The sequence below is a fragment of the Brassica napus genome, chromosome C1 (assembly GCF_020379485.1).
Source record: "Brassica napus cultivar Da-Ae chromosome C1, Da-Ae, whole genome shotgun sequence".
Lineage (NCBI taxonomy): Eukaryota > Viridiplantae > Streptophyta > Magnoliopsida > Brassicales > Brassicaceae > Brassica > Brassica napus.
Genome location: NC_063444.1, coordinates 37,761,404 through 37,777,364, shown reverse-complemented (window position 1 = coordinate 37,777,364; position 15,961 = coordinate 37,761,404). Strand labels below are relative to the sequence as shown.

General features: G+C 37.4%; 3 protein-coding genes across 5 annotated transcripts; 1 reads left to right on the top strand and 2 right to left on the bottom strand.

Moving 5' to 3' along the window:
- The first annotated feature begins 837 nt into the window (after nucleotides 1-837).
- On the top strand, nucleotides 838-3,538 carry LOC106431796. 2 transcript variants are annotated; one of them, XM_013872619.3, is made up of 4 exons: nucleotides 838-990; nucleotides 1,103-1,186; nucleotides 1,554-2,089; nucleotides 2,153-3,538. In XM_013872619.3, exons 2-4 carry the CDS (start codon nucleotides 1,125-1,127, stop codon nucleotides 3,319-3,321), a joined length of 1,767 nt encoding a protein of 588 aa, XP_013728073.2. In that variant the 5' UTR covers nucleotides 838-990; nucleotides 1,103-1,124; the 3' UTR covers nucleotides 3,322-3,538. The 2 variants fall into 2 exon arrangements, with proteins under 2 accessions (XP_013728073.2, XP_013728074.2); XM_013872620.3 differs by having other exon boundaries at nucleotides 900-1,006.
- Nucleotides 3,539-3,939: 401 nt separating this feature from the next.
- On the bottom strand, nucleotides 3,940-4,852 carry BNAC07G08860D. Its single transcript, XM_013872621.3, has one exon. The coding sequence runs from the start codon at nucleotides 4,559-4,561 to the stop codon at nucleotides 4,070-4,072; it is 492 nt and encodes a 163-aa protein (XP_013728075.1). The 5' UTR covers nucleotides 4,562-4,852; the 3' UTR covers nucleotides 3,940-4,069.
- A 7,135-nt stretch (nucleotides 4,853-11,987) lies between these two features.
- BNAC07G08850D (FCS-Like Zinc finger 8) lies at nucleotides 11,988-13,853 on the bottom strand. 2 transcript variants are annotated; one of them, XM_013872633.3, is made up of 4 exons: nucleotides 13,582-13,833; nucleotides 13,202-13,282; nucleotides 12,400-13,124; nucleotides 11,988-12,273 (listed from the first exon to the last, which is right to left on the bottom strand). In XM_013872633.3, the coding sequence occupies exons 3-4, from the start codon at nucleotides 13,116-13,118 to the stop codon at nucleotides 12,204-12,206; spliced, it is 789 nt and encodes a 262-aa protein (XP_013728087.1). In that variant the 5' UTR covers nucleotides 13,119-13,124; nucleotides 13,202-13,282; nucleotides 13,582-13,833; the 3' UTR covers nucleotides 11,988-12,203. The 2 variants fall into 2 exon arrangements, with proteins under 2 accessions (XP_013728087.1, XP_013728086.1); XM_013872632.3 differs by having other exon boundaries at nucleotides 13,202-13,853.
- Nucleotides 13,854-15,961: the final 2,108 nt, after the last annotated feature.

Below are 15,961 nucleotides of genomic sequence, written 5' to 3'. Positions count from 1 at the left end.
CTTTCTTTTCTTTTAAAGCTTTTCTGATTTCCGATTTCCGATTTTTTCTAATAATCTTATTATGTTTCAAATTCTTGGTCTGAAAACTCCGTAAAGAAAAACTATATTTAGCTTAACTAAATATTTGACTTTGTATGTGGTGTTTTTACCTCACTTTTCTTAATTCATAATAAATCACAATTATTTATTACCTTCCTGTACAGAAGCCTCAACTATGGCTAAATTCGCCAAGATACATATGCTTCAATTTCTAAAAATATTCTCATTGCAACATTTTAGTTGATGTGAATTTTAATGGTTTTGTAATTTTTGTCTTTCAAAATGATATTATTCAGTAATTGTACGGAGAAATTTCAGTTCACTAATAGAAATGTTAAAAATGCAGGAACTATAAATGAGTTGATTAAAAAGATTAGTGTGAACACATTAAATTGTCTGTGGTGAAGTTTAAAAAATTAGTATATGAACGCATTAATTATTAAATGATCGTGAGGTCGACACGTCAGCATATTCAAATTGAAATCGACGTGAAACTGACACGTGTCAAATATAGTATGAACACATTAATGACGAATGCTTCTCATTTAATATATAGGGGATAATATTAATATCTAATTTATTAAGTGTAGATTAAATACTAATTGAACAAGATTTTTGGCATTTTGATGTGTAAATACAAAATTACATTAATTATAAGTATTAGATATCGTTTTAATCCGCGGGAGTGTGAATAAAGTAAACCGGTAACAAAAAGTTAAACTTGACCAAAACTTGGTCCGTTACAGTAAAAAAGAAAAAAGAAAGGAAAAGGAACTATATCAAGGGTATAATTGTCAATTATCCTAATTTGATTCGATCCAGATCCACTTCAGCTTGAAGACTAACCACATCTCCAAAGAGAGAGAGAGAGAGAGAGAGAGAGAGTTAAAAACAAATCCATCCAAGAGCAAAAGGAGAAGGAGAGAGATTGAGAAGCCTTCAGATCTGCCTGTAAAAACCGTTTTGTGTTACTTCTCAATCACACAAAAGCTTTATAACTTTCGATGATTTTTCATCATGAATTTCGCTTGACTGGGGTTGGTGCTTGTTTCTCTTTGTGCAGGGCGAATTAGGGTTTGAGTAGCATGTCTTCCCCGTTTTATTCTCCGACAAATATGCAGCAAGACATCGGTCAATCTCCTCCTGGGTAATTTTCTCTTCTCCATAATCTCTCTGTTTCGTCTTAATTAATGTGAATCTTGAACTGAATTTTGTCGGAAATTGGGACCAGTCTCCCCCCTCTTTGAGACCTAGATTGTAATGTGAAGCTCGAGACATGAGAACCAACAGTTCTTGAGTTTAAAAAGATTAGATTTGAGCCAAAGTTGTGTCTTTAGGGTTTACTATTGTGTGCGTGTCTATGGTCGATTTGACATTTGATTCCTAATAAAGCTTTTTTCACCGTTACAGTATATTTGAACTCCATGTCGTTTTGTTTGTTTTGAGGTTTAAATGTCTAAATGTAGCTTTTGTTTGATGTGAGTTAATGTGTTTGTGCTAATTTTTACATTCAGGTTTGATAATGAACCAGTTCCAGTCAGTACCTACCAAGACACCGAACCTGTCCCGCTCTCAACTTATCACGAAAACGAACCTAACCAACCCCAAGCCACTCAGCAAGAGCTTGACGACTTCTGGGAAAACGGTTTCAACAGGGAAGAGGCCATTCAAGAGCCAGAGCCCAAGGAAAACGGAAAGAGGAGCGTAGACAACAGCTCTTTCGCTCCCGGGGAAACCGATCTCAACCAACTCCCACCGATCCCGCCTGTTTCAACCGGTCAAGGTCCTCCTTACGCCCCTGTTGACTGGCCAAGCCCTGGTGATGTTTGGACTTGGAGAGTCGGGAGGAGAGTGACCGCTCTTGGGTTTCATCAAGACAGGTTCTTGATTCTCCCTCAGAGGCTTCAGCTGAGGAATGTCCCAAAGTCTTTCGCGAGCAAACCGGCTCTCGCTCGTTATATCCAAATGAGTTTCCCTGAGATGGATGCTGATGCCTTCTTTGCTTCGTTTAGCTGGAAGATCCCTGCTCTCTTCCAGCCTGCTGACAAAGGTAAAGACATTAATAACTCTGGTGTCTTGGTTTGAGCTAAGCTGATTTCTTTTCTTTTGTTAGTTGATGCTGCGTCTCTCTTTGAGGAGACACCGAAGGAAGTAAAGACCGAAGGAGCTGCTCCAAATGATAAAGAAGGAAACTCCAGATACAGCCAGAGGAAGAGGAACCCTATGCCCACGTTTGAAGCCGCTGTAGAGAAACCTAAAGCCACCAAGAAGAAGAAAGGCGCAAAAACTCCTGGCACCACTGGACCTCAATCCTCGACCAAACCGAAACCATCTCGGCAATCTTCGAGACGCTCTTCGAACCAACAGAGCGGTGGTGCTGTGGAGTTGAACCTCCAGAACGAGGAGGAAGGTGGACCTGCTGCTGCTACTGCACCAAACACTAGTGGCAGGAGAAAGAAACGCAGAGTTAACGTTGAGGAGGAAGACGTTTCGATCCCTCACATCTACGTCTCTCCAATGAACGGTGTCCTTGCTGTCTCTCACGAGCCTATCGATGTTGACCCGATAGAGTTCGACAGCTACCTCAACTCTCTTGAAAACCTTCTTCACCAAGGTCCAGAAGATGCTGGAACAGAGTCCTCTGTTCTTGTAAGGGCAAGCTCTCCAATGAGAGAGTACGAATGGGCTGAAGCTCGTATGAAGATCTCGTCGCTTCTAGAGAAAGACTTCCCTACTCTGTTCACTTCCAAGGACGCTGCGGAGATAGCAGCCTTAGCAACTAAGCTGAGGAAAGATCCAAACCTCTCCGCTGAGGAGATAGTGAGGCTGAAGCTCATGGAAGAGATTCCAACGTTCAGCGAAGTGTTCCAGGAGAACAAAGCTGTGATCGAAGAAGCAGACAGGTTCTTCTCTGCTTTAGAGCTCAACAAAGCTAAAGTAGCTTCGCTTAAGTACGAGTACAGCGATCTGAAGCACAAGCTAGGGAGTATCCAGATAGAAGTCGACGAGAACTCTGAGGCAATCCGCCAGATTGATGAGCAAATCGCTCAGCTTCAAGCGAGGAGGGGTGAGCTGAAGAAGTACATTGGGAGCAAGGAGAAGGAGAAGGTTGATCTGAGCTACGGACAGAAGATGGTGGCGAACTCGATTCCTAAAGTGGTGCAGGAAGTTCAAGCAGCTAACTCGAAGAAGCCTGAGTGGGAATGCAAGAAGGAGAATGCTCTGAAGCGTGAAGAAGAGATCCTCTCTAAGTTCAATCCACTCAAAGGCTTCTTCCTCTAAAAGAAATCAGAATCTGGCAGTCTTACCTTTTAGCCAGTCTCGTTGTATTATTATTAAGTAGCGGCTTTTTTATCTTTTTGTGGGGATTTAAGTTGCAGACTTCTTGAAACCTTTTCCTAGGCTTTTGGGGTTTTATGCTTATGTATGCTTTATGTTGGATGTACTTTGGAAACTGTCAGTTTGTAAGCGAGCTCCTTTGATGGAGACTGGTTCTTCATGACTCTGCTTAATAATGTAGCTAGTCTGCATAACACCAAGTCTTGTTCAAGTTTTTGTTAGTTGATGTATTGTTGTTGTGCATTCATGTTTTAGCTTTGATTGTATGTATGTATATACATAATGTGCCAAGATCTTTATCCATGCATGGTGAATGACACAAAACGTTTAACATTTAACTTCGCAATTGGTTATCTTCCTCGCTATTCGTTTTCCAAAGTGTACAATATTGAACTTCTTCTTTAGCTTGGAGGTTACGTTGTGGGAGTATAACAGAACAATGATGAAGCATTTCTTTGAAAAGCTAAATTGTTGGCAGTAGACTAAAAGTATTGTCTGAAGAAAGACAAGGTTGATCTGATCTTAAGCTACTGTCCCTGAACCTGTATGAAAGGCTACATATGAAACAAAACGAGGACTTGTCTTCTCTTACACGTTTCTTGATCAAGAAACTCACAAAGATTCAAATGAAAACGTTCATAGATATAATTACATAAGCTGTCTTAATCCAAAGCAGAGACATGGCTCGATTTTACAAAACAAGAACTAGCCTCCCAGTTCCCACACCTTGTCCAAAACCATCATCATCTTCCTCTGAAACCATCTTAGGAACCGTAACAACCAAAGCCCCATCAACACAAGCCACGGTAACAAGCTCAGGCCTCGTCGTCTCCGGAAGCCTAAAACGCCAGACATCAAGCTCCAACTCATCCAACGACAAACCCAAAGACAACCCATTTGTCCTAACGACGATCTTGGTAATACCCGGATGGATCTCCACCATATACGCCGTCATCTCCCCTCCGCCGCCGCGAAGACCGTCCGTCTCCGCCACGAATCTGAAGCAATCGGGTTTCTCTTCCACGGAGACGTCTGCTTCGGACCTTAGCGGAAGCTCGAGAACGCGGTTGAAGATGTGAGGTAAGCGACGGAGATTCTTTCCGGGTTCTCGGGTCGGGTTATGGTGATGATGGTGGTGGTGGTGGATCAATGTGTTGTTGTTAAGAATTGGATGGACTCTCATGGCTTTTCGGGTCGGGTTTCTAGATAAGAAGCGATTGGATCAAAGTCAGAATGAGATTACAGATCGATTCCAAAACCATAAAAGAACAAAAAGATTGCGTCTTCCTCTTCTTCTTTTCTTTATGAATGGGTGCAAAGGCGACGATCAGAAAAAAAAAACAAAAGTGAGATAAGGGAGTTCCTTCTTTTTACCTAAATACCCCTGTTTTAGTTTTATACCAGACTAATGTTGTAATTAGAGAGTTTAGGGACTGAATATTTCTCTGTGTATTATTAATGATCAAGGGGGTTTCTTTATTACAAGGTGAAGATAAATGAAAAATATCCAAAATCTAAACTCACTAGGATTAGGAAAACTACTAATACATAATAATGGAAAAATTACATCTAATAGGAAAAGGAAAGAGTTTTTTTTTCTCCAAGCTTTGTGGCCGCCTCTCTCTCTCCTGAAGTCGGCTCTCTCTCTCTCCTGAAGTCGGCTCTCTCTCTCCTCTCTCTAGGGCTTCGGCCATCTCTCCATCTTCTAGGTATTGGGCCGGTCTTGGGCTGAGCCTGGTTAATGGCAATCCACTCCATGATTTATAACACTCCCCATTGGATGCCATAACCATACAGGATTTGTAGTACGCTTCATGTTGCCTCATTAAAACCTTATCAGGAAAACCCAGTGGGACAAAACCATGATGAAGGAAAAAGAGTACAACACGCACTACTCCCCCTGATGTGAACCTCAGTGTAGGTTCTACATTCTACGCATTTTGTGCATGATATTTCTTGGATGTATAGGATGGGAAGTAATCGGCCAGTTTCATTACTAAGCCGTAACTAGACCACTTCGACCTCTTAGGTCGTTTCCCATGTCTTTTGACATCGAGCGTCCCGGTAAAGCATGTGTGCTAAATAATGTGAATCACATTGTCCTCGGAGATCACTATTGGGTCTTTGCAAATCGTGTTTGCATATGTCCATAGTCTAGACGTGATCGTCTACTCTTAACTCTTTACTATGGTCGGATAAACCAAGTACTCATTGACAATGTACTAAACATGGTTATCATGAACCTATGTCTCGGTGTATCTTCTATACACATATGTATATCAATGGCTTTATAATTTTACCATACTATGGCTTATTGGCCAGAACATATTCATGATCCATACATATGGTCATCAATCTTTCTTGCTTTAGGCAATACCATATGTATTTATCTCGGACATTGCAACCCTTTATCCATCTCTTGATGGTGTCTCATGACCTCTGTTGCTGTGGATCATATCACACACTGAAATATATATTATTAGGTCATAGATCTCGGCTCTCACAAGCTTATGGACTACAATACATTTGTATTCGGTTGATCTTTTGTCCCTACTAGCCCGTGATCAAGAAGAAGGGCCAGACGCCTTTTAGTCTTAAAAGCCGGACGCGTCTAGTAGAAGAGCCAGACGTTCTTTGCTGAAGAGCCGGACACCCTTAGACGGACAGAGTCGGACATCCTTGGTTTGAAGGGCCGGGGCTGGACGCTTTTGGTCGGACACCCACATAGATTTATTCTATGCCTACTAACCTATTTTAGGTTTAGTATAATCACAAGGAATTTCAAATATATAGACTATATTGGATTGTCTTTTATACAACTCCAAGATCAATGATCATGCGTGATCAATTTCTTTTACATACTATATGCAGCTGCTTTATGTTTCAGTCCATGAATCAGCTTAGGAACGAAGCTGTTATTTCGTCTTATCCAGTGATCCATATGTTGCTTACTACATCATTTGTATCTAATTTCTTTCTTATGACCACACTATTGTCAATTTCGAAAATCTGTAGCAGCATCCACCACATAGGAGTTTATCTCCTTATAATTTGTTCCTTTGATCTTTGTGAGTACCTTGTGTAACAAGCTATAATCTAATGCTGTTAAGTAGGAAGACATGAACACTCTTAGACCTCGTGATCATGTGCCTTCTCTCACGGTTTCTTTACCTCACAAGATCCATCTATTTCACTGGTTTATCAGATGACGTTTCTGTATATGTATATGGCCAATACGGCCATCTCTCTTTTAGATACTTTTAACCTCCATGTTTATCTTTCAATCTAATATTTATTCTTTATGATTGTATGAGTACTCTTTCGTGGGTTCATGATCCTCGTTCATCTCTTTATGTTCAAGTGCTATTCTCTTATGCATCCTTTATATAAATGTAACATTCATGTGTGTGTCGACACTTTCATGTGGTTTCATTATGTTCCAGACATGATCCAATGGATTTGAGAACTTATTATCCAGGACCTTTATTTACCTAGTAGCTTGGTGTCCCAAGACTACATGGTTTGGTACCTTAGATGTGTAGCTGCGCAGCCTTTTCTCAATGTCTGGTATGGTTTCTCTTATAATCTCGGATCTGTATTCTATGCACCATTTTTCTATCCGAGATTCCTTTATCTTATGGAACACTTGGTCTATCTTGTATTGACTCTATAGCAACTTGATTATGTCTCTTCTAGGACATTCATTTGGTGCTAAGCTGGTTAGTCATTTCTCGGGTCAGTGTCTGGCATTTCGATTAGCTTTTCAATTAGCTAGCTTTATATAATATTTCTTTGGACGTCTTAAATTATAATCTCTAATCCGAGGATCTTTGCCAAGACAATGATGGTTAAAACCATTCATAATTTTAACATTCTTTATCCAGCTTATAATCTTTCTCCTTTAATATTCGGATTCATTTGTGTCATGCAATCCGTACCTGGCCACTATTTTAATCACCCATGTTTTGGCTCACGGTCCTTTGAATTCGTGGAGAAGATCTTATTCTTATATATTCTCAATCCTCTTCTGAGGTTCCATCTTAGACGGCACATATATGTTTGTGGTGGTTTATTCAAATTCTCTTAAGATGGTGTATGTCTGGTTTTATGACCCGTATATATTCTGAGATGGGAATATCTATGCTCACTTATATGGCCTGATGCATATTATCATTCTTATACATGTCAATTCATAATGTCTCCAAGCTTACAGACTTTAGAATCTTAGTCTTATATATAATGGCTTACATGGCCGAACCTTTTATAGGTAATGGCCTCTTCAGCCGGTTATGGCCTTTGCAGCCGAAGGCCGGTTATGGCCTTTGTGGCCGAGCCATTTATAACATGGCCAAGTAATGGCTTCTTTGGTTTGGCCGTTTGTATCATGGCCTCTACGGCCGAGGAATGGTCCTTTATGGCCGAGTAATGACCGAGCCATATAACATGGTGTCTTAGACCATAGTGGTATACGAACTTGTAGTATTGATCATGGGTTTATCCTCTCTCCCCCTCATGACCATACTATAAGGTCGTGGTGCTTGGGACAATTAAGCCTAATGAGTTTCCCTTTGTGTACATGTTTCACAACGTGAGATCTTTTACGGGATAACTCTGTGCCTTTTCAATCTTTGCATCAAGTTTAGACTTTTAAGATGGTTAATCCTATCATGCCATATAGTGTAAAATTTCGTGGGATATATCAGTATAGTCACCACTTCTATTGCCTCTTATCATACTGATCTTATAGCATAGTTTTAAATCAGTAGAGATCATAGGTATAGTCTCGACCACTTATAAGGTCTTAGGCGTTTGTTTTTCTTTAAAATCTAAAGGAACTTGTTTCCTTCCTTACCCATTGTTTCTACTTGGAAACCATACATTATAACTTCAATGGGTCACATGTTCTTTTGGGTGTGTATAATGCCTTTTAAGGCAATGCCTTAGCCATAGTTTCCTTACTAGGCTTACTATACCCCTTTTCACGATTTCTTACTTGATATTATGCCCTTTAGGCAAAAATAGAATCATTCATATGTTCAAGTAAGATCAGGCAAGATAATGAATTCAAAACCAATTCCATTGTATATATAAAATCGTGAATGACAATTAGGTTAAAGCAAATCACAAATCAAAGATTTTAAAATAAAATGTCGAGATCCCTCTTAGTCAATAGACATGCCGGCCACTCCTTGAGTTATATTGGACACGGCTCCCTTGGATTCATCCTGATCTATGTCAGTTTTATTTGTATCAGGATATCTCATCTCACTGCTCCTCTTTAGTACCTTGTCATTCTTAATCACCGTTAGGCAAGAGATCAGGTCATTGTAAGTGGTAGAACCTCTTTCTATGTAGATATGTTTTGACAACAAATCTTCTGGATGGAATGTGGAGTATGTCTTTAATAGACAATCATTATTTTTTACCTCTTTTCCACATAATCTCAGTTGGTACACGACCCTGGACAAGGCAAAGTGAAACTCGGCCACTGTCTCAAAGTCTTGGAATCTGAGACTCATCCATTCATGTTTGACCTTTTGGTAATAACACCATTGTGTATCTGGACTTTAATTCTGCTCAAAGGTTACGAGGATTCTTGATATGTAAATACTGATTTCTCAGTTCCTCAGTGAGATGATGGCTCATAATAGTTTATGGCTCTTAACTTTTCACTTTCAGTTTCATCATTTCTTTCAATGATACATTTCCCGAGTCCTCTAGACTTCAAGGCAATTGAAGTGTTCATTTCCATTCTGGATAATATCTTCCAGAGAGATTTAGAATGATATAATCCATGGGTTCAAATCTCGGCATCTGAAATCATATTATCAATTTATGATTTAGAATTCTTGCAACCAATTAAATAATCAGTGCATATGATTTCATAAGTCTCTCTATGATACTTGGACCACACAGTCATGTTTTGTGATGCTTAGACTTCACGGCCATTATTTGATACAACGATCTTAAGGATCGGATCATGATGCAATCCGGTTTATATAACCATCCGGATACTAGGCCACACGGCCACTTAGATATGCATTAAGCCAAACGGCTTTAATCTCAATCAAGGGCACAAGGCCGCGAGTATGAACAATGCATTAGGCCACACGGCCATATACAGAACAGGATTATTAATCTAAGTGTATTCAATCCTATTGCTTAGTTGCATATCTATTAGGTTTTAGAATTAAATAATCTAGCAACCTAACTCTCATTCAATATGTAAATTCTTTAAATTAATCTTTCAAGCTTTAAGTAATGAGAGATTTAAGGTTTCAAGGCCTTTAGGAATTTTAAAATTAGAGATTAGGGTTTTAGTTTAAACAAGATTCAGATTCAAGTTTTAAAACAATCCTAATCATAGCTCTAGGCGATCAATCAAACACTCAAGTTTCAAATCAAAATTAAAACCGATTTTCAAAATTAGGGTTTTAGGGGATTTCGAAAACTTTGATCTTTGATCAAGGGAATTTGATTTGAGATTCAAAAACCTTTAAGGTTCTGATTTTAATTGATCAATAGATCAATCTCGTTTTTAGGTTTTAGATCAAACTTATAGAGTTTCGATTTACTCATAGGGGATTGATCTATTTAACCTATGGCCTTTGGTTTTAGAGATTATATTTTAAGGTTTCAATCTTTACAAAACAACCAAATTCAATTCTTGTTTTCAGATTTCGAATTACCTTTATTTTGTAGGGTTGAACCGGACCACCAAAGTCAGATGAGCCTCTAGTTGCACACGGACGCGAACTGGCTCCTTATCGGGGTCGCAAGCTGGGACGGGACGCGAGCTATCTGGAACGTCTTGTGTCTGGTCACGGACGTATGCTGAGGTAGTCGGACGCGATCGGGACGCGTCTTCTTCTTTTCTAGTTCGCGAGCTGCTGCAAGCGGCTGATCTGAATTGCGAGCTGGCTGTGACGCGAACGTGAGCTGGTTCTGTTGTGTACACGAAGCTGCGAATGTCTAGGATCAGGTGTTTGCAAGCTGGAACGGAAGCAAGAACAAGTTGGGGTTCTTCGGGATTAGATCTTTGCACCAATTTCTCTTAGCTCATGAAATAAAAACAAGGAGTATTAGATTACATGAACACCATAATCTTAATAAGATATCATCAAACAACTAAGGTATGATAAACTTATCTTTCACAGGATTTGAATTTGGCTAGAAAATCATGTTGGTTCGGATTAGGGTTCCAAAAGACCAAGACAGCGCCACGTATTGTTTCTGCGAGTGAGGGTGCATCTGAGATCGGATCGATGAACGGTTTGCGCTGATGGATTCTTCTCGTCAAGAGCTTAAAGATGATATGTGGCTCGTCGTCTGGTTCCTCAGGGTTTGAGAGATAGATCGATTTTAAGTTGCGCCTGATTTAGGGTTTATGTGTGACGGATTTTAGGTTATTAGGTTTAGGGGTTTTTCTTTCTCAGGGTTTTGGGAGTCTATCGTGCTGATAACGTGTTGTAATTAGAGAGTTTAGAGACTGAATATTTCTCTGTGTATTATTAATGATCAAGAGGATTCCTTTATATAAGGATTACAAGATGAAGATAAATGGAAAGTATTCAAAACCTAAACTCACTAGGATTAGGAAAACTACTAATACATAATAATGGAAAGATTACATCTAATAGGAAAAAGGAAAGGTTTTTTTTTTCTCCAAGCTTTGTGGCCGCTTCTCTCTCTCCTAAAGTCGGCTTTCTCTCTCCTCTCTCTAGGGCTTCGGCCATCTTTCCATCTTCTAGGTATTAGGCCGGTTTTGGGCCGGGTCTAATTAATGGCAATCCACTCCATGATTTATAACAACTACGTCATTTTCTACCACCTTCAAACTTGAACCTTACAGAGTTACAGTGGATACATTTCAACAGTAAAAAGTCATTACCTTTGAGGCTTTGACAGTTAATACTGGTGAAAATTTGATTCATCCTCGATAATCAAGTGGTAAGACTGTAAGCCTTGTGTTATTAGTATTTTACTGAACAAAGAAGATTAAGGGTTCTAAAATTCTCTTTGAATTACTAAAAGTTATACCACATTCTCTGTTATAGAAAATAGAAGTTTAGAAAGTAAAACACCGCTCTCTAATATGTAGCTTGTTAATTTACAAACATAACTTCCGATTAAATAACCCTTGAATATACTCAATGTTTTTCGACAAAATTATTAAATAATCATTTATTAAAATCACATTTCTTTTCATATTATTGTATTATTTTTAAATATGCAAGTATGAAATAAAAAATTCAAAAATCAAAGGACTATCATATAAATAAAAATGTTCTAACTCCAAAATGGAGTAATGGCTAGAGTTGTTTTTTTTATGGAGTAATCTCAAAATAGAGTGGAATTGGAATATATTTTATTCTAAAATAATGTTTGGAATAGAAAATGATGTCGGATTAGATATGGCCTCATGACTACACAATAACAAAATGCTGATCTTGAGCCTAAGAAGATTAACATAGGGTCTGAAACATGAAATGGAATTTTTCATAAGGAAAGATGTTTTTACATTACATCTGTGTCTTGAACATCGCCCACTGCACTGCTGCATTAGTTTATTGTGCTCTCTACTATTATTACATGTTTAAAAGTAACGATTAAAGTAAAAGATATATATGACTATGCATCATGTAGACGCATAATACATAATACACATATATTGACTGATAGATACAGATACCAACTCTGCCCGGGGCAAACAAGAAAAGCAATTAAACAAAATTTATATCTAAACATAATTATTTTCTTAACACTACAATTTCTTATTTATTTTAGTCATTATCATGACATCTTTTTAACATCAGTAAGCATATTTAATTGTCAGTTTCTTCCGACATCATCTCCAAAGACCTGCATTCGCTGCTACAGAAGGCTCTATCTCCCCTGCAAAATTAAGTCACCACAAATTTGTTAATTACCTTTGTAAAATTCAAATACAAAAAAATTATATAGTTTAAATTCATTTTTTATGTAATATTATGAAAGAAGTGTAAAAAATATGAGTTTTACCTGTACATGAAAATGTCATCACGAGGCCCAAGATTCTTCTTACAGTTACAGCAGCTACTGAGAAAGCTGTCGGGTGGTATACAATCCGACTCGTTAACCGGGTCGGAGCTTCGAAAGAAAACGACGCCAGGTTGATTCTCAACGATACAGTTACCGAATATATGGATCGTTTTCGGGTTAGGCCCGTGACACGTCACGCACGTGTAGTCCTCCGATAGTTCCATCTCGCTGGTCGAGAAGTAGCCCGTGAAAATTCGGGTCGACCCGATACCCGCTTTCTTCGTCTCTTCCGGCGGAGGAGCAACCGGAGAATTTTTCGTTTTGGTCCCGAAATCCGACGAGGATCGTGGAGAATCCGGGATCCGGATCCTGAGTTGTGACCCGAATAGTACTGTTCCGGATCTTGGTCGGGAGAATAATTCGGGTACCGGGTTTTTATCTTGGACAATGGCGAGTCCGATTCTTGTGGGTTCGAGCTTGAGCCGGGTCTCGGGTTCGTGGGTTTTCGGATTATCGGATACAAAAGGGTTTTTCAAAGCAGAGAAAGGTTTGGCGTCGAGGATTGAGGTTGGGCTCGCGACGGCGTCGTTTTCAGTGAAGCTTTTGAAGCTGGTGAAAGCTGTGAAGAGGCGTGGAAATGTTTTGGGCGTAGGTTTACTCTGTTTCTGGTTCGTATCCGCCATTAATGCTTGCTTGCTTCTCGATCTCTTCTTTAGCATAATTCACTGCTCAAAAAAATCAAAGCTTTGAACTGAATTGTCTTCGTAGTTTGCAAAGAGAGAATATTTTCATGAAAACTAACCTCAACGATCAGAAAAGTTTCAGACTTTGTGGAGCGTTTCAGAGAAAATAAAGATGATGCAGTTCTGTTGCCTCCATGATGCTGAGAAAATATTGAAGTGTACAGTGAAGAGAAAAGTAGAGTATAAGAGAAAACAAAATGAAAGTAACTGAAAAGGTGAGAGCTTTGTTATTTGAAGGAAAACAAAAAAAAAAAAAGTATTTTTCACTCCCGACTTTCTCGCATGTAAACGTAAAACGTTCAGCTAGAGTTTGGAGGAAGAAGAAGCAAACAAAAACAGGAAAATCTCAAAAAAAAATAAAAAGAGAGAAAATGATCCGTTTGCTTTTGCTTTTTTTTTTTTAATGTTTGTGACTTTAGTGGGTTATAGTTTCGATGACCTGAGGGAAAAGAAGAGAACAAAACAGCCCCACTGATGCTCTCCCCGTATCTAAAAACCCTCAAAACTTGCCATGAAGTTGCATACAGAAACAGAGCACTGAAGACACACGCGCACACACACACACACACACCACTTACTAACGCCTGTATGAGTTATATATATACTCTTTATGCATCTATTAGTATTTATTTTGTATAGCTAAGTCTGTGTAGCATGTATAATGTATATATAAGTTAAGTATAGAGAGAGGGAGGTACAATGGAAATCAGTGGGTTAGGAAATTAAGATGAAAACCACTCAAAGCTTTTAACTTCATGCAGTTTCCCAAATTCTCACCATTAATTTTATTAATTTATTACATTATTATTATTATTTTGTCTGCCATTATTTATGAATTTATTTTCTGCTTTTTGGTGTGCCAAGGTACCACTCACGTCGTTTTCTACTGGCCCTTTCGTCTTTCGTTATTTTCCTTTGGATTTTTTTTCTTTTAGTTTTCTTTTCATAATCTTTTCTGCTTATTGGTGGAAAAGAGAACTTTATCAATTAAATAAAAAAGAAGAAGTTGGCAATTCTCGTGTTGCACTTCATTACTTGCATATCTTCTCTATTAAAAGAGAAGTACCATTTTTATCTACTATTTAGAAGTCTACTAGGACCATTTCATTAATCACATAATATGATATAATAATTAATAGGAATATTAATAATAAATTAATTTTAACTATAGATTTGAATTTTATTTTCAGTTATAACAAAATCTGTTGAGAAAAATCTAACAAAATCCTACTAAATTTTTAAATAATTTTTATTTAATATTTGTTTAATTAATTTCGTATTTAAATAATAGAATGCTTTCATTTAAATAAATTATCATCTACCACTAAAACGGGTTCAAATTTGTTAATCATGTCAGATTTGTTTTATGCAAATGAAGTTATTAACATATGTTAAAAATTTATTTCTACAGCTATATATTTTCAAAAATCATATGTTGAAGAATATTTTTTATTTGATGATTTCAAATTATGAAAACTCGAAAACGTAATAAAAAGGGTAAAATGTATAAAACAAACCCCTATATTAATAAAATAATAAGAAACTTAAACAATAAAATTAAAAAATTATAAAATACTAAACACTAAAATATAAATTGTATATTTAAATTTATATAATAATATTAAAATTAAATATTTATAAAATGAAAATATACCCGCACTATGTGCGGGATAAACTCTAGTTTCATTTACTTGTTTAATAAAAAACATGCTTGTAAGTTGTAACCTAGCATCATTTGTCCAAAAAAAAAACTATCATCACCGTCGTTTCCCGGTAAGCCGGCGGCGAGTTGATCCGATACCCTTCGGAATTGTTTTTTTTTTACATATAAAATATAAAAAACAGGTTTGAGCGCACTATAACCAGATATGTGTTACCTCCTTCCTATTGATCATGGTCCGAGTATCATATTGCTGTATTGCCATTTTGTCTGGAAATTTTCTTTCTTAGATTAAGTTCATAGATGAATGAATATAGAGGCAAAGCACTTCTTACTTGACAGGGTGATTGTGGTCGGTTGGTAAGGAGGTGGGGTTGGGACGCTAACACGTTTCATGTACGACCCACTTGTTGCGCAAAATTAAGTCACAATTATTCTTGTCACCTAACATGGATATGAACCTATGCTTTAAGATCCATTTAAATGCCCAGAAAAATGGTCTGTCTGTTGGATGCACCTCTCTTTGGAGATTAGTCTGGACTTGGGATACCTCTAGATTAATTAAAAAAAAATACTTCTTACTTATTGGTGATTAGGTAATTGTTATTGGTGATTAGGTAATTGTTCTAAACAAAATCCAACATAGTAAAAGGTGGAAAAAAACAAAAATTTAAGAATATGATTTTCAGAAACAAAATATCTTATTCTATTCCATTTTCCTTTAAAATAAGAGATGAAAAGTGAATGGATTTTGGATATTAAAAAAATTTAAATCATACCTGAAACATCTCCTTAATTTCCAATAAAATGAAAAAGAAACATTAATTATACAAAACTGTTAATTTTTGCCGGTTTCTCGGTGTGAATTCTTCCCTGATTTTTGTATCCATTTCCAGATTTAATCCAAGCCATATTCATCGCTAGATCAAATTAAGGTATATATATGTTAGGTTAAACGCTTTCCCATAAATTCTTACAAAACAATGAATTCATATTCGTTTCAAGGCCTTTTGATTTTGAGATGGTTTCAAACAATTTAACTACCTACATACTATTTTGAATTAAAACTGCATATATTTTGTTATTATTAAACCTAAAGAATCACATAATGAATAGAAATGGATATATGGTTTTGTTTCATGCTACATTACGATGTGTT

Coding starts and splice junctions, on each gene's coding strand:
- LOC106431796 (XM_013872619.3), top strand. CDS start 1,125: ATGTCTTCCCCGTTTTATTCTCCGACAAATATGCAGCAAGACATCGGT. Junction 1,187..1,553: donor ATCGGTCAATCTCCTCCTGG/GTAATTTTCTCT, acceptor TTTTACATTCAG/GTTTGATAATGAACCAGTTC. Junction 2,090..2,152: donor CTTCCAGCCTGCTGACAAAG/GTAAAGACATTA, acceptor TTCTTTTGTTAG/TTGATGCTGCGTCTCTCTTT.
- BNAC07G08860D (XM_013872621.3), bottom strand. CDS start 4,561: ATGAGAGTCCATCCAATTCTTAACAACAACACATTGATCCACCACCAC.
- BNAC07G08850D (XM_013872632.3), bottom strand. CDS start 13,118: ATGCTAAAGAAGAGATCGAGAAGCAAGCAAGCATTAATGGCGGATACG. Junction 12,274..12,399: donor GATGACATTTTCATGTACAG/GTAAAACTCATA, acceptor TTAATTTTGCAG/GGGAGATAGAGCCTTCTGTA.